The 22,212-nt window shown below is 44.1% G+C and overlaps 1 protein-coding gene across 1 annotated transcript in view; it reads left to right on the top strand.

The window, feature by feature from the left end:
* Positions 1 to 12,720, top strand: part of T265_08202 (hypothetical protein) — a gene marked incomplete at both ends in the record, with an annotated part of 54,613 nt that extends 41,893 nt beyond the window's left edge. Inside the window, one exon of the mRNA XM_009173937.1 lies at positions 11,709 to 12,720. Coding sequence (XP_009172201.1) covers positions 11,709 to 11,716 — 8 coding nt within the window. The remainder of the gene's footprint in view (positions 1 to 11,708) is intronic.
* Between the last annotated feature and the right edge of the window lie 9,492 nt (positions 12,721 to 22,212).

Consider the following 22,212-nt stretch of genomic DNA (forward strand, 5'->3'; position numbering starts at 1 on the left):
GCAACTTAGCGTTTCTTAGTTTTGCTGCTCTTCGAAGAGGAACATGGCGAATGATGGTTAGTTGACCAACTGTGGCTCGCATTCACGCAAATGCTTCTGCCGGTTGGCCGTATGAGCTTTCACCTTTGAGACGACTTCGCCAGCCCTAAGTTTGTCGCACTTCGGCTCATACGGTTGTTGTCGTTCTTTTTGTAGTCCTTCCATCTCATGGGAAAATTGTCAACGATGCGTTGCTGCTACGTTTGTTGCTTACACACTAGTTTAGGACGATTCCCACTTAAGATTAATCAGATATAACGAACTTCCAGGTTTTTCAACACAAGCTGACAGCTCTATCGAAACTTTAGCTTCTCCTCACCACTTGCATTACTATTTCGTCGAAGACAATCATAGCCTGGTTGATTGCTCAGCGATCGTTGGGTCCCGCACAGTCTCTCCTGTAGAACCGCCATTCATCCGGGAAGACTGTCAACATTTTCCTGGAAAGGTAGAGTATGACATACTTGACTAGTGTTCGGTTCATAATCTCTCAATTAGAATTTGTATAGGAGATGGTCTGTGTAACATATCAGAGATTGCTGTTTCTCAGCTGCAGACCTCAATACAATCGCTGGTAAAGGTTGAATGGTAGTACGTCATCTAACGTGCATTTTTGTCACAGTCAGCGATGTCTTGGATGACACTGCTAAGCTAGACTTTGATCTAATGTTTCAGCGCGGACACCCGACTTGCTTAACTTAACTCCCGTCTAGAAGTTCACAATAGTTAGATTGAATTACCGTACATAGAAATATGGAAATGTGTTCTATTCACATCTTCATGTGTCTGTCTTGTAACTGAAAGTGCTGGTATATTTGTGGTGCTTTGGAGAGGAGCGGGGACAGAAAGGACTATCAGTTTTCATGCTCTAACCCTTGCTTTTCTCTCAAGAGCTGTTTCCCTTTATCCCTTTGGACATGGGAGAAAATGCAATGTAGCCTCATACAAGGGTGGATCTGTCAGCTACACAATCTTAAGCCCTATGATATGGTAGGTGTAGTTTGACGATTTCTGGAATATTGTCACATATGGATTACCTTTCACTTTCTGACTAGCACTTTCTGGGATATCATAACGTCCATAGCATGATCCGTTTACAGTCGACAACGTTTCCATAAAGTTTGTCTATCTGTTGGTTGCTCCATACACATCAAGTTGAATGGTGTATTAGAATGTATTAGAATGTATTGAATGGTTATCACGATACCAACGTACGAATCTCCGTTTGAAATGAATCAGAAGGTACGCGTACATATTTCCCCAACATACACTGTCGTTGTTATCTTTTGTTGGGAAAACTTTGACACCGCTTGTTCCATTGTTCCACTGAGAAAGGAAATTGCGCGCTACATATTGGGTCTGTGTCAAGTCTGTTCGGTTTTGTTTTCTGTACGGACGTTCGTTCGACTTGTCAGGCAGGATTATTGATGTAGACTGGGGGATTAACAGCTTCAGATCCCTCACAGTTTTCGACTTGTCAGGCAGGATTACTGATGTAGACTGGGGGATTAACAGCTTCAGTGTTGTTTTGATGTTTCTGACATGTGACATTTGAACTATCTTTACCTCTCTCCGACGAGAAACGTCATCCAAACCACGCTGGAACCTGAATTGGAGTAGAAACAATTGCTTGTTTCGCGACTTCATCTTTTGCATAGGTTTTTTCTGTTAAGGACAGTTTTCGAACTTAAAGTTCACCACCAAAAGTCACATTTGGTGAAGCCCGGTCTATGTAATTACAACACATCTATCGTAGTTCAAACAGATTCACTGTCCCGCGTTTGCTCTTGTCCATTTTTGTCTTTTTCTATTTCTTTATTCTGCAGGTTTTTATTGTTGATCTACTATCCATATCGGCATCATTATGATTCTGTGGGATTGATCCTGGTCCAACAGAAATAAAGGGCATTGTCCTTACTTCGCATTGTGGAGAATCGTTTTTGCAACGAAATGTAGCCGTGCTCTGGTTAACGATATGTAGGGCGAATTGATCCTCAACTGTCTCCTTGCGCTACTCAATGGTGTGTTCGCATCCGAGCATCATGAAAACTATTCTTTTCGTGCAAATTGTATCTGAGTTACTCGAATTCCGTCTCATAGGTTCGTGCACGTTTTTGGGTGTCAGTCGGAGAACAGTGAAAGACGATCCAGCCATGTCACTCCTAAACGCACCTAGAAAGAACCGCGTACCACATATGGCGCTACTTGTTGACAAGTCTGGTGCGTATGTTATTCAGCGGGATGATTTTAGATGGTTTGTCGATGTCGATCCAAAATCACTGCTTTCTACCATATATCACTGCTCTCTAGCAGCTTACTGGACCATGGCTTCGACAACCATATGTTGTTCACAAAATGGTCAGGTCATTTTTACTGATCGTCTGCCACCTACCTGTCATTATTTACTTTTCGGAGACATCTGGTGGACATGCGGTCCGCAAACATGGCTGTCCTCCAGGTGTCGCATACTTTGATCTCGGTAGGCCTCGGTTTCCCATTCGGTACGAATCTATACCTACAACAGATTCGTTTGTTCGTGTGTTGGCCTTTTGTCGAAACAGCCAGGCCTGTTTTAATGACGGTCTTTCGGTACGGAAGGATGACTCACCTGCGCGAACATCGCCGCAGGTGTCGCCCACTTGTTGCGCAGATGGAGATTTGCAACCACCACTCAATCGGGCATTTCCCTTCCTCCACCCACTCCCTTCATTGCGCTGATTCGACTTGTTTGCTCGGCCCGGTTCCAGCGATAAATGTCGGCGCGCACGTGTTTCTTAGCCTCATTGCCCCCTCCCCCCTCTGTATACTATATGTACTTTTCAGGATTATTGCTTCACACGCCCGTGATCGCAGCGGCTGAGTCATAAAGCTTGGCATGCCACTTGATTGTTCGCATGAATTCTGTGCTACGCACCCTAGCTCCCTTTTGTGGCGTCAGTTAATTACTCCCACAACAGGCTTGACTGATGATGGTAAGTTCTGAACGGGGTGGTTTTTACGGCTGAATACACTACTTGTGAGGTTGCTGAAAACTGTGATATACTTCAACTAAATGTTTACTGGATGAACCTCAAGAAGTGCGAAATCTGTCGTGGATCACCGAAGAGCTTCTAGTACCCGTATGAATAACAAAAATACGACGTCTCGTACCAACTGAAACGCGGGACGACTTCTATGCAGCACATTCAGTCTCCCACTCAAACCAAATTAGTTTGCAAAAGATGGTGTTCAGTTTTTCCCGTCATTGAGCCAAGCAGAATGGTTGGTCACTCCGTGCACTGGTCAGTTTGCCCATCTAGCGCTCCGCCTCCGGACTACTATTCTGAACTCTCCCAGGCTCTACCCAATTTGGTAGCTACCCAGGCTTTCCGCGTTAATCGACGCATGTATGTAGGTCCGTGTGCTAATGCAATCGTACTATTGTTTCTGTCCATCTAGCTTTGCCATCAAGGTGATTGCCTCACTCACTGAACTACGTAGTCGATGAAGTGTCCACCATTGTCCAATGAGTAGGCGCGAGATTTCGTGGAGTTTGTCCACATCGCTTGTACTCACGATCGTACTTCTGCCTAGACCGTCTATTTTTGTCAGTCTTTCCAAAAGCAACCACGGGAGACGAGTTTTGCCAATATTGTATCTAGCTGGCAGGACGTATTGGGAGTTGAACGCCCTACAAAACTACTTGATGGCCACTTTACCGGCGCACTCTGAGTATACGATTGATGATTTATCAGGGTGCTATAATGAATTGGCGTTCTCTTCTCACGGTTACACTGGCTCGTCCCAAAAACTACCGAAAAGCGACAGTAGGAACTTTGTGTAATTTTGTTGGATTTCTCATATCCATGCGCTATTCCTCTAACGTTATTGTACATACCTGATTCCATTATAACGGTATGTTCAGAAACGGATTCCATTTTTTGTAGGTCGCGTAATCGAATCTATGTATTTCTAATTAGCACCTGTAGCATCTACTCTTTAGCGGGGACGGGTGTTGGATCGCATAACTTAACACCGTATGTGATGTGATACCTCATACATATAGGAAATATGAATGTATTGATCACTTAGCGTCCCAAATCTTAACTGTATCTAAAGAGGCACCCTGTTTTGCAGCATTCCCATCACTTCATATACTATCCACGTATTTTGAACTATTTATGGTTGCTAGGTTACTGCAGACTCGAACATTGCTGAGACGACGTTATCTCCTGTATCATGTATCTCGCACAATAAGTGATATATATAATATGAAATAAATAAATAAATCGTTCAGCTGTAGCACCCTTTCGGTGCCTAGCTGCTATGAAACCCGCAGGCAGCACGAGGGCCGGGATACTTCCAGGTAGCCGAAGCCTAGACAGAGGAAATCGGGAGGCAGCGGTCGGGTCCGAACCACAGACCTTCCGGCCAGTAAATTTATATATAAATGCACACCCTGGTGAGGTATACAAGTACTTTTTGGATTAGCGGAACCCGATTGAAGGCGAATTTGTGAGGCTTCTGATTTTTAGTCTCAAAATGTAACTATATCTTAAACTGAATACAACCAGTCGTTGCTGATTTATTGAAGGTTAAAGTTGACCGGTGCAGCATGATGCTTCACGAACTGGCTAGTCGGTTACGCCCAGCGCAACTGGCGAATCTAACAGCCGCTTGGTCAGCGAGTTACATTGTTGCCATAGTGACGGGTTTTTGCTCGTCCTAATCTCGGTTGTTCCAATCCGATTAAGTCATGGTCGGTTGACCTCTTTATTACTCAAATCAGTCATGAGACATTAATTGAATTAATTCTCTCATTCTGTTCATACAAGTGCCGAATTGGGAACATTTAACCCTTACTGAACTCCGTACGTCAGTCCCTTTGTAAAGTATCCCGTCGTTACAAATAAAGCCGTTATCCCATTGCGGACGCCCTCACACAATAGTGACATACTCAACGATGCAGACTTCAAACGTTCTGAAATTTGATGACCTTCATTGCTTGTTTGCTGAAACATATGCATCCGTCACAGTTCGTTTACCACACCTTTTTAGCATTATCAGGCATCAAAGCTTAAGAGACATAAGTTCGATTTTAGTCCCGAGAGTCACTGCTGGAAAGGAGGCTTGTTTTCGTGTTGAATTCATCAACATCGGTGTGTAAGCAGGTCGCACAAACTGCTGGATTCTAATGACGTGCAAAATACATGTGTGCTATGTCCTCTCGTTCCCGTCATTCTTATGATGGATGACATAGTACGGGATATTTGCCAATGCACGGGGGTCGTAGCAATCATTGGAAGTAAGTAAACGAAGTTCCCGTAAGCTGAAGTCCCTTCCATGGTCTCTTGCTAGTTGTTGTCGTACCGAATTTCGGGTGAAAATTGCGATCCAAAGCTGATAACCCTACCACTGCTCTTCAATAAGTTCAAGACTTGAAATTTACCCTGATGTCGCCTATCCGGTTAGTTGGCACGAAAGTTCAATTTCGCATGCATTCTGGCATACCGTTGGAGCGTCCACGCTTCTTGGTTTGGTGTGTCAACCATGTGCCTATGAACAGACTGCCTCTTACTATTAGAATCATTTTGTTTGGGACCTTGTTATGAATCAGAGTAATGCTATCGCAAAGTTCCCTTTGAGTGATCTTTTCTAGCTTCTATTCTGGCTTTGCTTTACTTCCATTCGATACTTCACCAGCGTACGAATTCCGTAGATGGCATCGGCCAAGCCTAACAATCTAAAGCAGTATCAACGTCGTCCATAGGTTGTTCCATCAGTGCACCATTCTTGTCCACTCAATTTTTGACTTTGTCGTTTGTTTGTTCCAGTTGCATTACTGAAATGTACTTCGCTTCCTGCCAGCCTGTCACAATCACTAAGGCGTTCGGCATCCATTTTTGCCTTCTTACAATGTACAAACGTTTCCCAGACCATTTATTGTCTTTGACCGGCCGATTCACCTGATCTCCGCCTGTGCACGCCGGGCACCCATTCACAGGCATTAGGTACTTACAAGCCTGATAATGTCCGTAGATAACAGTTTTGGTTTTTACTGATATCACTTTGTAAATGTGAAGGAACGGTGATCCGAAATAGTTGGTGTGCTAATTAATGTCTCGGAGGATTCGTGTCTCAAGAGACTGTAGCCGAGGTGTTTGAAGACGGGCGCATTAGCTCGGCTTGCATCTCACCGGCAACAGATTTGGGATTCATTCAAGTCTATAAAAACCTGATGTTGACAACTTGACACTCATTCAGGGCCGTGGAAAGCTGAGCTTCAGATTCTGAGAAGCAGCTGCTGGGGGTTCTTAGGCAAGTTCAGAAACTCGTGTGTTTTGATCACAAGTTGGTGGTTGAGGCGTGAAACCACTGACCGGAAAGTTCGTGTTTCGAACGCAAACTTGTCTTTTCGACTGCTTCACAGCAAAGCTAAAGCACACTGGAGATAGTAAGTATCATTGGGTTACATCAATATGGTAGTTGAGTAGATAGTCATACGTTCCCTGTTTGGCGCTAACAAGGTTTGATGTACCTCAACCCACAAGAATGTGTTAACCTTGTGGTGGCAGGAATACCAAAATTCAAATATTTTTGGTACATTTTGCCTGTCAGCGAGCTTGATGTAGTGCAATACTGCAAGACTGTCATGATCATGACAGCAATCCTGAAATACTGTGTGCCTGAACCACAGACCATTCTAGTTATGGGCTCGCATTTTTACTCTTGCTTCGTCTATTTCCAAGCGGAAGATTGTTCTCTTTCACCACTTTTTGCATTTGGTGGAATTTCACGGTAAACTAGAAGTTGTTTTTCCCAAAAACGCTAACTTTGACGTTCTCTTTTTTGCTCAATTCCGGCGTTCGGTTTTGATCTGCTGGCTTTTTTTGTTGCTCAACAGAAAGATGTAAGCATCGCACTTTAGTTGATCCTCCTCTGTTCGGTCGTTTCGTGCTAATTTTGAGACAAATTTAAGTTGTTTGTTTTAAATTGCCCACACTACCGCTCTCGTTTGTGCTTGCACACTTCCTTTTGTTTTTCGCATACGGATTACCTACTAATTTGCATGTTGCCCCCTCCCCTCTCTGCCGTGCCGATTCGCTTGTAATGTACGTCCCGCTAATCACCATAATCATTTTTCTCGTCGTCAAGATTACAGGGTTCGTGAAGTGCGAATTTGTCCATCCCGGTTTAATCCTTTTTTCCGTAAAGACAAATTTGTATTTGTGAACCGAGGTGCGAGTAGCTATGTGTGTGTGTATGTGTATGGATTTGAGAAAATTGAAATCAACCATTGGACACTGTATGTGGCTGCTGTTTGCCAATTCCTAGGTTGTATGTTTCAGCCTATACTCGGACAGGCCGTTATCAAATGGATGCGCTCCGTGATTGCGCTCCGTGCGCTCCGTGGATTGATGATTCGCAGTCAACCGTAAGTTATCAAATGGATGCGCTCCGTGACTGATCTTGAATGTATCCGCCTTGTAACGTTTTTGTTTCTGGCGACTAACCCATCGGATAAGATCAGTGGGGAGTCATGTGCGTACTTTATGTTAGTTCCCGTGGATTGATGATTCGCAGTCAACCGTACGCCAGTGGCGGTTCATTGTCGGTTGTTTCCAGTTAGCGTACGTCTTCCACACACAGCATAGTTTGGAAGTCGGCGTATGCTTTCGGATTTGAATGTGTTTCACCAAATTTGCGTCCGAAACACTGGGTATCACTTCGTTTTTGTCGCCTAAAGAGTGGTGTTTTCGACCCTAGTGTTGATTCTTCTCTTCATTCTTCTTGTGTACAACGTGATTCCTCTTTTTATTGTTTCCGTTTTGCATTTATACGCTCTTTTTGTTTTGCCCCGAGCGTAAATCACTCTTTGACCTTGTCATCGCACGTCTAGTTTTTACCAACCACGTGGCTTTCGCCATCTTGTGTCCACTTTCTCTTGAGCCGGTGTGAACTTTGGGATCACATTTGGAAATAGCAGTTCATAAATCGATGTATAGAAACCGATGTAATCCCTACCACTTGAGGTTTGTGCAATTTTATTGTTGTATTATTGTATGCATAGTACCGCACTTGTCGGTAAACCTCCATTTGAACGAATGGACTTTTGGGGATTTTCCGGTAACTCAGTGTGGCCCAACTAATTACCACAAACAGTCAATACCTAGACCGATATCATTTTTCTTCCCCGAAAACTAATTTCAAATATGCTTAATACGGCCAATACAACGGATCTTGAACAGTAGACTAGATGAACTCAGCCTGATATTCGGCTGAGTCATGCAAACCAAACTTCTGTTATCGATAATTACCATCCAACACCAAGGAATACTAGCTGGTTCAATGTAAAACGAAAGAGAACTCAATTGGAAAATGTTTGGGACCGATTGGGAAGTCATCGTTTCAGGGGGGTTGGTGGATTTATTGCTGGGCAATGTTTCACTTTTGACACAAAAGCTTTGTTAGGCCAAGTGAGTAAGTAAGTAGGTCGATTGGGTCTTAAGGCAGTCGGGGAACCAATCCGTGAGATTTTTCATGACTAGTCATCCCCACTAACCAACAAACAGGAACATCAGACTGAATACCAAGCACTGACAAAGTCGGCTAGTCATAAGAAATCTTACGGGTTGGTTCCCTGACTGCCTTAAGACCCAATCGACCTATTTACTTACTCACTTGGCCTAACAAGGCTTTTGTGTCAAAAGTGAAACATTGCCCAGCAATAAATCCACCAACCCCCCTGAAACACTGATCGTTTACCAAACCTTTCTGAAACAAAAGAGAACTCATTGAAAAAAGTTCGCAACTGATCGGAAAGTCTTTGGTAAACAGTCGATCCTAACAACCAGCAGCTCCAAATGTCACATCAACAAAGTGGAGAGTGGTAAAGCATGTGGATACTATGGTGGCGAATAACGGAAAGGCTGCAGTTGTCATGAATAAGAGCGACTATCTACAAAAGATCTCACAACACATCAGAATCACCTTGCCGACATATTGACGGTTTGAGCATAACTTCTATGGCGCATTAGTGTGATGTTTGAGCTGCTAAGTATTCGCAATCCGTATCACAAAGCTACAGTCCAACCGTCGTTGCCAAAAACACAGTACGCAATTATCCCCACAGGACCAGTGGTGGATGAAATAAGCTCTCCATCCCATGAACTGACCAAACTTCTTATCGGCAAATCGATCACTTGTGGTAAAAATTTATACGACATTGCCAGCAACTTTGTTTCGATAGTTTTTAGGTAGTTTTGACATCAAATATATACAGATGTGCGGAAAGTGGACTCTTTCGAAGTGCCTAAGCAGTTTCTATTAAAAAACACGCAGCTTAGGGTAGATGAAGCAGTGGGAGGCGTAAAAGCTTGCCTGAATCTCATTCTGTTTTTGGCTCCGTTGTTTACATACAATAACAAAGCCTGTCAGTGTGATATCAAGCATCCCCGGTTGTGTCCAGTATCTCTGTGAAGGGTTTCAGAAAGGACTCAATGTGGTACATTCTATTCTAACCCTGTACAGGCTGAAACGACCTCTCTAATACGTTTTTCACCACACACATTTGAAACATTATTGAGTTTTTGTATACTTTTCATCTCAGTTATTGCAAGAAATCTAGTAGTTTTTCCTCCTGCGTCACTGCAATAAACACCTCCAAAACCAAGCAGACACCCTTTCAGTCCAACCCGATTTTTCAAGTGCGAATTGACTTCCACGATATCACATGTACCTATCATTTGGGAGGATTCGAATAGCTTTTTCAGAGGTGACATGAGATTATTATAGTCGCCAAGCAAAGTTAGTTGCGGACGGACGACGATCCCTGCAATTTCGTACAATTCTTTACTGATTGCTTTGCCAACATGTTGAGGTATCTCATGTGGCGGAGCTATCTTTTGATCGGTATGTTCTGCCGTGGGTATTCGTTTTTCGCTGCCTTCTTACCGGTCGATGTCCTGGAGACCACTCCAACTTTTTTCCAAGTAGTTGTGATGGGTATACTTGTCAGACTGCTGTAACAAATGATTAAATACTGAGTCTAGTACTTCAATCCCTCTGGTGATGTAATGCAATTTTCGTGTGCCACAGAGATTGCTTAGTCCCTATTTACGTTTATCGGAAGATATTTGCGGAAATCAGGACAACGTTGAGTTATGGAGTTATTGGAATACAAGTTATTCTCCCACTGGTGTATTTCGGTTATGTTTTTTATTTGCACCCTACTTTGGCGTACACGGAAGCCGTCTGCTTCGATCCTATCGCACTGTCCGTTAGTGCAGTACATAGCTTGCTTTGTGTGTGCTTTGATGTTTGCGAGATGCTCCATTTGGCATTCATTTCATGGTACAAAACAGGACTGGAAAGCAAACAAGGTGATTAGATGTTTGCTGTTTGTTCGAGGTGGGAGGGAGGAGGTGCCTAACAAGGTGTTGTGTCGTGTGCTTACATAGGTGTGTCGTGAAAAGCAGTCACCGGTGTTTTCACTGACCGCAATCATCATAGCCGAACTAACTCAGCTTATATGTGGCGCCGTAGTTGAGTGATTCCTTTCCGTAGCCGCTGCTCTCTCCCAAGAGACTGATTGATGTGGGTCGATTCGACCAAGCTGACTTTTTGGGCCTCTACCCATGTATCTTTTGCATAACAGGTAGTGGTTGGTTAACATCGGATGCTGGTATGCTGATCGATAGTGGGTGTGATTTTTTAAAATATTTACTGGAGTTTAGATAGTTTTAGAAGAAACACTTTGAGAAGGAGGTCTGAAAGGCGGAAATGAAGAAATGAATGAATGGGTTGACTCAGCTAGTTTGCCTCGCATCCACTGGAACTTGCCCTTTCGTCGCATTTTCATCCTATGGTGGGATTTTAACTATTCTCTCATTGTCTCCAGTCTGTTTGTGCAGGTCAATATTCCTCACCTACGGAATTTGAATCTCGTTGCTGTGTTTCAGTTACTACTCCTTGTCTTTACACCACCTAAGTGCGCACCTTTATTAGACCCTCACGAGTCGTTTGTTAGCGCATCTATTTAACCATGTTTGGTGTGGCGAGACATACATCTGGAGCTGTCGCTAATCAACAAAAACGGGTTGAAATCGTTTTTTTCACAGTATCATTAAGCCAGACAGTAGCGCATTAATTTTTGAAAACAATACTAGAAGATTTAGACTTTTGTGGTGAGAGCTGCTCCGTTTCCCGTATTCAGTGTATGATTGTTTAGACGCAATTAAACTCATTTGTTCAGCTCTGGCCCAAATGTCGTTTGTCGCTTACTTTAAATCATTTATTCAGTGGAACTGTTTGCCGAAGCCATAAGTAGCTGACCAAATTATCGTCCTATGGTTGGCACTTTCTTCCAAACAGGTTTTGACCTGATCGGTTAATGACGCGTCCTCTTTTGTTTAGTAGAATCGTTGGTTGCCGTAAACTGTATGCTCCTCTTGTGCCATCCGTTTGGCAACGTACACAAGAACCATTGAGTGAGACCAACCTCCCGAAGGACTCAAACATGTGTTTAAGAATGTCGGTATATCACACTTAGATTTTTCGTGTATTGATTGTTGATTCGGCAGCCTGATAGCCTTGTGGTAATCGCACATTTTGCTTACTCCTTTTAGGAAGCTGTTAGCGGAGTGTTTTATCTAGCCACTAGTTTATCCATTCATCCTCCTTTTTTGCAGATGGCTGACAAATTCTGTCTAGCTAATGTCTGAAAACATAGCTGGAGCCTTGTAGGCAACCATTCAAATCAGCGACGAGAAGTCCAGGCAAAACAACATTTCCACCGGTGGCGCTAAATCCTTCAGTACAGATTTCCTCTTCTTTGGCTGAAACAAGACGCGGTTGAAAAAAATAATTCAATGAGTTTTTGTTGAAGTCGTTTGGTTACCATTCGTTATGCGAGCTGGGAACCATTTTTACCTCCTGTTCAAGTTCGTTTTTCTAACTGCTGATGATGTTTCTGCTGTAGTCATTTTCCACCTGTAAATTACACTATTTCCTCTTCGCCCCCCTTCGACATCACGTGATGCGGCAACTGATCGGTGATTCTGCCATGATTACCCGTTTCTACGCTTGCTACCAGTTTGTTTCCCTTCACATTGCATGTCTTGTACGATCTTCCTCCCCCAGTTATTCATCCATACTATCTCCCAGCCCTAATCCCACTAGGTCGAACTCTACGGTAGGTTAGCTCGTCAGGTCTCTCTTGCAACGCGTCATTTCACAAATTTAATTAAAAATGAAGATTATTTATGTTTCTCTTCCTTTTGTCTCTACCTGTCGTTACCCGCCACCTCTTTGCTACCCCCTATCCCAAACGCTCGTGCTCCGCTTTACCGAGATTCACCTGCATTCCACTCTCTTCACCACAACGATGATGAACCGAGCGACCGACCGACACATTTATTTGATCTCAGCATCCTTCCTAACACTCGCGCGTGCATGCGTGCGTAGTTTCTTGGTTGCGTGTCTGACTGACCGACATTGTGTCGAGGCAGTTGCGTGCAATTGGCGCAGCTTCAAACATCTGCTTTTGTCTCAACAAACACAACGACGTTCACAGCGTTGTCCAGGCGCGCTGCATGCATTTGTTTCTCTTCTCTCATTTGATTTGTATTTCTCGCTATTTACTACCACAATGATTGTTTCGGTTATGAAGCTGATGACAATGACAATATGACTTTCTCGTTTGCCTCTTTGCCATTGTTCGTTCTCAGGGGCTATTTCTAAAATTCCAAAGTACGGTTAGTTGTAGGCGGTTTTGGAATTTTCAGAATTATCATCCACACCACTCGTTTTAACCTATCCTTCCCCTGTCCTGGTACAACCATTCTGGGGAATCCACATCAAAGGGTGGTGAAAACATTGAACTAGAGTTTCACCTTACCGTAGTTTGAACTTCAGACATCTGACATGCGATGCGAACGTGTTACCACTTCACCAGTGCACGTTGAAAGCACTTGGATTATCACGTCTGAACAGGCGAACGTGTTCATGTTTGGCTTGTCCGATGCCTCGAACGTCGGCCTAGTAGTTGTTCTGGTCATGTAGATCGATAGTTCACCTGTTGGGACTTCCCAGTGAGGTAGCGCCATGGAGGACTGTAAACTGCTGCGTCCGTGGCGCAACCTGACTGGGACGTCCTGACAGGCAGGTCAGTCTCGATCGACGCCACCAGGACAGTCACTCGGTGTTCGCTAGAGCCATCAAGCAAACCAATCATACCGCCGAAGGTGCAATTGCTTCACCTATTGTATTTATCCAGCGGCTTTTTCCCTTTCCAAGTATTCTGTGGGATAGACAATTGATCCAGTTGACTTACCTTCTAGCGATTTACCTGGACGTATTCATATCAGAAGGAGACACTAGGCTTAGCATCCGTGGCAAACTAATTTGGTCCGGCAATGGTTATCCTTATTGAGAACGGGGATTTGACTGCAGGACATCCGAGGCTTGGCATGCTGCTGCCATTCCCCCTTGTGCCGATCAGGTTAATGTCGCACTTTTGGGCATCAGGTTTAACCGTATAATGCATTCACATGGTTATGAGCGAAGGTCAGTTGTCAATCATGTTATTGGTGAGATGTTGGACCAGAAGAAGAAGACTGAGACTCAGGTGGTCGTGACTGGGAGTTTGAGAAGAAGAACGGCAGTAGATCCTCGTGGAACGGTACAATCGGAATTGCATACAATTCCGGTATGGAGTGCAGCTAGTCTCGCAGGTCCATAACCTCCATGTAGTCGCATGTGTCCATTAGGAGCCGAGTACTTTTTAAGCCGTTTGCGACAAACCTTACAAGCTACTCGTTTCGATCCTTCCAATTGGTGCACTATCATCAGGGCCACTTTGGTAGCCACTTCCGCAGGAGTTAGGGAAGACAGTGACGAGATCAGAGATGTTCCACTACTCGATCTGTTGCGATCATCTGCTTCATCAAAGTCTGTCGTGTCCATTTTTCCAGTGGGCGAAGCAACACTGACTAGAGAACAGCAACCAGAATTGGGTGACTGCGGGGAGGTTTCTCCGAGAACCTCCGAACGGGCGCAGCACTTCGGATATCAAGCCAGATTTTGGACATCCTAACTAGACATGGGATCATCTTCAGATCCTTCTTGAGCCGCTTCAGGACCTGTCAAATCATTTACTGAGATAAACGGAGACAAATTACAAAAAACGTTGAACATCGCAACACTTCCTGTTGAATGACTGTTTTCAGACAGCCGAACTTTTCGGGCTCGTACCTTAACGCAAGCATCGAGATAGTGTCACTGATAACCCGCAGATTTGACGTAGGCTTGAGGTTTCCTGCTAACCTCGTATTGGTTCGGTAATAAAAGAGACACTTAGTTGGTTGAAGATTTAAGCAAACAAACCTGATATGCTTAATTAACACTAGCTTTAGCCATGCTGTTCTGGCAAACAGGAACATAAGCTTGACGGTAGCTCGGAGACAACGCCTGCCTGATAATCCCCAAGGAGGGTGAAACCGATCGTGGGCTGTTGAAGATTTTTCAACTGCTTTTTGAGTAGTGTGTTCCGTCCAAGCTGGATGAAGAGTTGATGACAACCGAATAAAAACCGGGGATGGCTACTGTTACGGTACACATTTTATTTCGAAATGCAGCTAACTGATACAATATTTTTCCAACCACCAGCGTTCAGTACACTAGACGGTCACTCACTTTATTCGCTGACAGATGAAATTCTACTCAGACGACAGGTTCTCCCAGATAGCAAAACTCGGCTGTAAACAAAACTGCCTAGCTGTTCAGATCCATCCGTTTGCCTGGTAGACAGCCAACAAATTTTAGTAACATTCGAAAATCATGTTCCCCGATCGTGGTTGAAGATTTTTCAACTGCTTTTTGAGTAGTGTGTTCCGTCCAAGCTGGATGAAGAGTTGATGACAACCGAATAAAAACCGGGGATGGCTACTGTTACGGTACACATTTTATTTCGAAATGCAGCTAACTGATACAATATTTTTCCAACCACCAGCGTTCAGTACACTAGACGGTCACTCACTTTATTCGCTGACAGATGAAATTCTACTCAGACGACAGGTTCTCCCAGATAGCAAAACTCGGCTGTAAACAAAACTGCCTAGCTGTTCAGATCCATCCGTTTGCCTGGTAGACAGCCAACAAATTTTAGTAACATTCGAAAATCATGTTCCTATGTCACACAACCCTGAATCCACCTCCCCAAAGAGATAAAAAAAATGATGTATATGTATCGGAAGTGACACCTGTGAAAATTGGATAACCTCTGTAAATTTCAACTGTTACAATTGTGTGTACAAATCCGTTGATTAAGATTCCATTAAGATAGGTACAATTCATTTTCGTATCGTACTGATGAGAACTCACTTTCATTGATTCTTTCATGTGCACCAGATGACGGAAACACCCTAAGCGGGGGACCGAAATGAGTCTCCCTTGAATGCCATCTTAGTTTGAAGATGACTCCTTCACTCCACATGGGTTTCTTCCGAATCGGTTCCAAAAAATTCAAATGAGTTCGAGAGAAATTCGCTGACTGCCTACTTTGTGAACTCCAAGAGGAAGATGCCGGTACTCAAATGTGGAATGGTTTATGTCAACCCCTTTGACAGCTTCTTATCGAGCTAGAACTGCAATACATATGGTGTCGTTCTAACTATGATTGGGTTGACCTTTCGCAGCACATTGGGTTGAAGAATATCGTGAATGAGAGGTTCAGATGAGCTTCCTGTCAACGCAAACCGAATTTGTGAAGTCCTAGTCTTACAACAGTAACTACTTTTAGCTGGTGTGGATCAATTTGTTTGTCTCCTACGCAGGGGAGATCATTCCAACATTAGGCTTGTGTGCCATACGGCCCCGCCATGCCCCAACGAGACCGGAAATTAGTGTCTATCATAAACGACGCGCGCGAAAGTTGGATAACAGCATGAATAGTTGAAATAATTGTTTACTTATCAGACTAAATCATGTAGCTCATTCGTAGGACCGGAAATTCAAACGGGATTCCAACGACTTTGTTAGTTATAAAATCTTTCATCTGAATGTTTAACGAAATCAATACCTCAGAGTTCAACTAGGATGATATTCTGATTAAAATCGAATTGTAAACAGTACGAAAATGGTAACCAGAACCCATATAGAGTGTCCGGCACAACAGCATTCACAAAGTTACTGGAAACTCTTCTTCAACAGCCCACAGTTCGCCCTTCATCATCGCTTATCAGTTAGTCCCCGATTTTCCTTCAGCCTTGGACACAAGACTGGAGTTATAAACTCCTTTCCAAAACAACTTTATATCAACGGAATACTCAGCCGAATACCAGCTGGATCTCTACTCGATAACAGTCATCGGTTGAATGTGCTACACAAAGGCCCCTCTGGTTTTCAGTTGGAAGGATATTAATGATACTGAAGTGGGTTCCTTCACACATTCGGTTAAATGTCGTGTAAGCATCAATCAGAGTGTGATTTCACTTGCGTACTAACTGGTATTCAAGTAAGAAACAAGAATGCTGGAAACTATGTAACTACGCCTGCATTCTGATCCCGAAGACAGGAGAAACCGGTGGAGTTCTGTCGTCAACCTTATAGGTAGTTTTGTTTTCCAGTAGGATAGGCCTAAACTGTTCACTTCAGTATTTACATGACAATCTTTCATGCCATGACAAAAATGGTTCCTACCTGACTTTCTATTCAGAATGCTCACCGATTTCGCCATGAAATGTCACCACAAAATAGTACACCCCCTAACAGATATGAGGATTTTGTTTCCTGAACCAAATGGGCTTTCGCTACCAAATTGTATGGAATATCGTGAAAACAATTATGGAATTTAACTGGGTGCATTTCTAATCCACAAAAGCTCCAATTCTTCTTTTCGGTAAAAAAAAACACGGATACCAATCAACCTGATTGACAGAACCGCGTTTAGAACACGTGCTTGTTTCAACTTCAGTACGGCGTTATGGAACTACAATCAAGCCGCTAAACTTTCGCTTCCCTCGAGCGAAAGATTACGTGCATTTTCGAATTTTCTCGGGTATGGTGCGAAGTCACCTCAAATCAGGAGGATGACGATGCTAACAAGTTGATGGTCATGTGAAGAGATATGGCAATTTTTACTGGAGACTTCGGCGACGCCGAAAAGCCTAAAACCAGTGTATTGTTCTTTCGTCACCAGCAGCGTGAAGCTCATGAAACTTCGGGGAGCTTCGAACCTACTATCTGGGTTGGTGGTTTGAGCACTTGGCCGTTCTGCCACGAGCAACTGGTCAGTAATGCCACTGATTGGTTGTGTGTTCAAACTGCTAGCGTGGGAGTTGCGGGTTCAAGACTATCTGGAATTTCGTGAGATGTGCACTGCTAGATGCCCAACATGGATAAAACAGCTGTACAAGGGCTGTTGGATTTTCGTGTTAGACTGGCTTCTTTCATAGTGCGAAATCCTCATAATAAAATGATAAACGTTTAAAGAACCGTCCAAATCCATGCCTTATAATCTATCCAAAATTTTCCCGTAGTACTCAGTGCAGTGAAATTTAGGTGCCCGCATATTGGGACGCTGAAAAGACCGGTTTTTCAGTATACATAGGCGAGGATAAAGCAGTCTGTCGTCCTATAACAAAACAATTCAAGAAACGGAAGTAACCAGCCACTCATAAGGTTGCTGAAAACTCTGCAAAATCCCAAGACGGGTTTTGTCAGCATCTCAGGTCTCCTAGTTTCCCTACTTGAATCCAGATTGCACGAGACTAACGAAGTACACTCATTTTCAAACCGATTTGGTTTTTACGCGGAATCCAACTGAATTCCAGCTAAATCTTTCGTTTATGGGATTATCCAATAGAATGTAGATCCGCAAGTATGCGAAATTGCATAAATCGACAAACACTAACACTCCACTCTAGACAGCGTTAATTTGTCATTTTATTCACCGCCTTCTCCATTTTTCCTACTTGTTTCGCGCCTTTAATGTACGACAATTGGCTTCAGATGATGAAGAGAACGGCATCAATGTGCCATGTCCTATGATAAAGCAACTCTGTGAATATTTTGTACTTTCGAATGCGGGTGGTCAACGGTGGATGAAGTTTCGCCGTTAAATAGTACCAGCCGAAGGGACAGTTTTTGGATAAAAGTGCTACACACAAAACCTACACACAAACCACATGACTCAATAGTGAAGATATCGTCGGTACATTCTCTGTTCAGCTATAGACTCCTGACGAAAGTTTAGAAATGCCTATTGAACAAATCCAAAAGAGACCGCGAATGCAGGAATGCATGTGTACAGGCTGGTTGTTTTGCTGTACTGTCGGTGCATTGGCGTGTGAAATTCCACCATGAAGATGGAGATCACGAGTAGCAGCTTGATACTAGCGTGTATGTTCTGACATTAACCTTAGTGGAACTAGATAAACAGCGATTAGATGGTGTAACTGAAATATACTTTACTGGAAAACCATCGGTAGGGATATACCTGCATTTGTCTTGGAGTTTGAAAATAATTCAGAGTTGATGGCTTCTGAAATATGTTTAACTGTAGCAACCAATGCACTAGGAGCGTTCAGTGACCCTCCTCTAGAGCGACGACCTCCAAGTAGTCAGCGAATTCAGTCGCTAATGGTGGGATGGACCCTATAAAGGGGACTGATTGCGGTGGTAATTGAATCAATTATGATTAGCACTGGTGCTTTTAGCTCAGGGATCGTCTGTGTTATCATAACCTATGTTATTCAAGATTGGTTTTAATAAGTCAGCTTGTGTAAAACTTTCATCCAAATATCACTGGTACGTCAACATAAATTTTCACCATTTTTTCACGGACTGTTTGCTGTGCCACTTATATTCTTTGCTACGGAAGTGAAACAACAGAATACTTTATTTCGGTAATGCTTTTTGTTTCTAATTCTGTTTCACAGCCGTTTGCACATGTGTATTCGGATGGAGACAAACGACGGTGCACTTTGCTAATTTTTTGTCCTTTTTCTTATTCGCAGAGCTTCAGTTTACTGCTCGCTAGCTGAAACTGACAGCAGATGATGATTACAAATTGGAACTGTCATCACTGCTCTACAAGTGACGTCCAAACACGACGTTGAGTTTATCGCTCGAAGTGGATGATGTTGTAGCAATGGGAAAATAGTCAAACTCCGGTCCGTACAGCCACTTTGTTATCCTTTGGATTAACTTACTGAAACCCTGTCACTCCTATCTATCTTCGGGACAAGTTGGGTTGTCTCATCAAGCACAAAAGTGCCATTAGATAATTCGGTAGATGGAACACAGTAAACAAAAGACAGTAATCGGGAGAGCGAGTGATGATGGCCACTGTGCGGACGTTAGTCACACTAGCGGTAGCTACACAGTACACTGTTTCAAAGTTCCAGAATTTTAGGAGGACCATTATATTTTGAAGAAAGGACTCAAATTCATACAAGAAACACAAGCATATCTCGTTTTTTTCCACAAAATGGCTGCAAACAGTATAACGCTACCCTCAGATAAGCCGGGAGTTTGGTTCAGTTCGGACTGCAACCGTGATATCGAATTCTTGCAAGCAGAAATCAGCTTTACCACTTTTACCAATGTTCAGGCCTAGAATTGTCCAAGTGCATATGTACTCAGTGCTGGTCCGGACTGATTGGAAGATGCAAGTTAAAGACTGATGCAATGGTTTTGCAACCCTGTTGCTGGTGTGAGACGTAGCGGGTGGTAAACAAGCCACTATATTTATCAGATCATGCAGTGACGATTATGTATTCTTGAGGGGATCGCACTCAGAAAGCTCTGGAAATTGATCACTGTAAAGGCTAGAAGGATGTTATTTTGAATTGCGAGAGTTCCGCAGAGGGTGATCTTAACAGAAGGGGTCACCGTAGAGGAGCGGCATTGTATGGTAGTTGCCGGGTTTCTCAGTAAGCTGATCGCACCTGTAGTAAAATTGTTTAATTGCGAAGCCATTTCCTCTCGTGACTGATACCTTGAGAACGCTACTAACCTTTCATATGTCTTCTAATTATGTCTACGAGAAATGAAGTTTCATAGGTTGGTTTGTTTGGACCCATCTCACAACTTGGTAAAAGTACTTACGATGTCTGCTGCATTCTGTCGCCCTTTTCACCCTTTTTCTAGTCGTCGAGTCGCCACAAAGGAGATCATCTTTCCCAGCACATTGTGAGCACAAAAATCATTTTCTCAGTAAAGCATGACCCCAAATCCGGTCCCAGGTCCACTTGAGGCAGACCGACTAGGGGCTAATCTTGTCCCAAATTCTACGCAATCATTTGAGGAAGATGTCAACCCGATTCGGGCTGTTAAGTGACCGAGTATCTGTCATTCGATGGTCGACACATGTGCATATTCGGCGCCCATGTATTTGTGGTCATAATTACCCACACCACTCTCCCCTCAAGCTGGCTCAGGTGCGCAGTCGTCCTCTGGGTGCGACCGTGCCACTGGTTGGATACTGCAGGTGAGCGCAAAATCAATACGAACGGTGTGGTGAACGCCGGTGCGAGAAACAAACGGGCTTACATGAGACTTTGCTAGATTGGACTTGTTCACATGTCCATAGTTGACCTTGAATGGTGAAGCCAACTGTGTTTCATCCTCCTCCTCCTCCTCCTCATCATCATCATCGTCAGAGACAGCAACATCGGTAATGCTGCACTGCCGTACAACCATAAGGTCCGCTTAATTATATTTAAAAGTTTAGGGTAAAAAGAAGAGGGAAGTAGTGGGAGGAGTGGAAATAGTGAGGGAGGGGACATAGAGCTGGCCTACTTCAACTATTGTGAGCTGCCTACACCTCCAAGTGCTGAATTAGACAATCTGGAAAGAAACAGACAGTATCAACGCTAATTACATCGATCAGGTGCCATTTCTCGCAATGTCTACACGCGGGGTCACGGTGACTCTATCCAAGAAGACGTGCAACACCGTCAACAGCCAAACTCTGAGTAATCTCTTTCACACCATTCATTGGTTGTCCACCTCTCGGTTCGCGCCATTCTGAAGGAGGCACGGAGAACAACACTCGCATCGTTAGACGATGTTTCGGCATGCGTAGCACACGACCGAGCCGCAGTTGATCGTGCTGGATGTTTTCTGCGATTGAAGTACCTGCCACACGACCAGATACTCGTTTTCCAGTCACCTCGTTACTAACACGCTGACGCCATCCAAAACTAGCCGCGCTTCTGGGGCATCGGTGGTCAAGAAAAGATGAAGACGCCTCACATCATCTATCCACAGAGGCCACGTCTCGTAGCCGCACAACAACACAATCCCCACTGTACCTTGGTACACACGACCCTTAATATCTAGTGATATGTCTTTTGATGCCACAAATGATGCAAATTGGCAAACGTGATTTGAGTTTTTGAGATTCTTGCACTGACTTCATCATGTAAATTTCAGTCTATTACAACTACCACCCGACCTAAAGCTGGCACCTGCTGTGCGTAGCCGCATCAGGAATGGGACAGTAATGCCTTATTCCCTGCGCCCTCGGGTTAGGCCAGCCCCCTGCAGCCAAGCAGGTCAGACTATTGAGTCATCGGCTCCGGGCAGGGTCCCCAAAGAAAACCCTACATTCTCCCACTGCCTCGTGGGTCAGACTTTTGAGTCAGAGGCTAGGGTCAGGGTCCCCGAACAAAACCCTATGTCCTCCCACTGCCTTGTGGGTCAGACTTTTGAGTCGAAGGCTCAAGGCGGGGTACCTCAACCAAACCCCCTTCCTCGGCCTGGGCAACCGGGAAGTATCATTTGCCCGCGCAGTTCAGCATCCACCGATGTCCCTTCCCAACCCCTTCCCACCGCACAAGCAAACGTCGCTGGGCCATTTGACTGTCAGCCATCTGACAGAAGGACCTTAGGCTCCCCGCTGCCCACAAACATTAAACAAAATAACACCTTTCTAAATCCACGAGATCCTTTCCACATAGGAGCTTTCAACGTCCGTACTCTATGTCAAATTGGCAGACAGGCAATGCTTGCTGAAACCTTGTACTCCCTTAAAATCGATGTATGCTGTGTCTCCGAAACACGCATACAAGACCCGAGCGTGGTTCTGCATCTCAGAACACCAAGGATGAACTCAGCTCTTTCACACTTCTCCCTCCGTGTGTCCGGTGACCCAGAAGCGATGACTCGTGGAATATATGGCGTGGGAGT

The sequence above is a fragment of the Opisthorchis viverrini genome (assembly GCF_000715545.1).
Source record: "Opisthorchis viverrini unplaced genomic scaffold opera_v5_208, whole genome shotgun sequence".
Classification (NCBI taxonomy): domain Eukaryota; kingdom Metazoa; phylum Platyhelminthes; class Trematoda; order Opisthorchiida; family Opisthorchiidae; genus Opisthorchis; species Opisthorchis viverrini.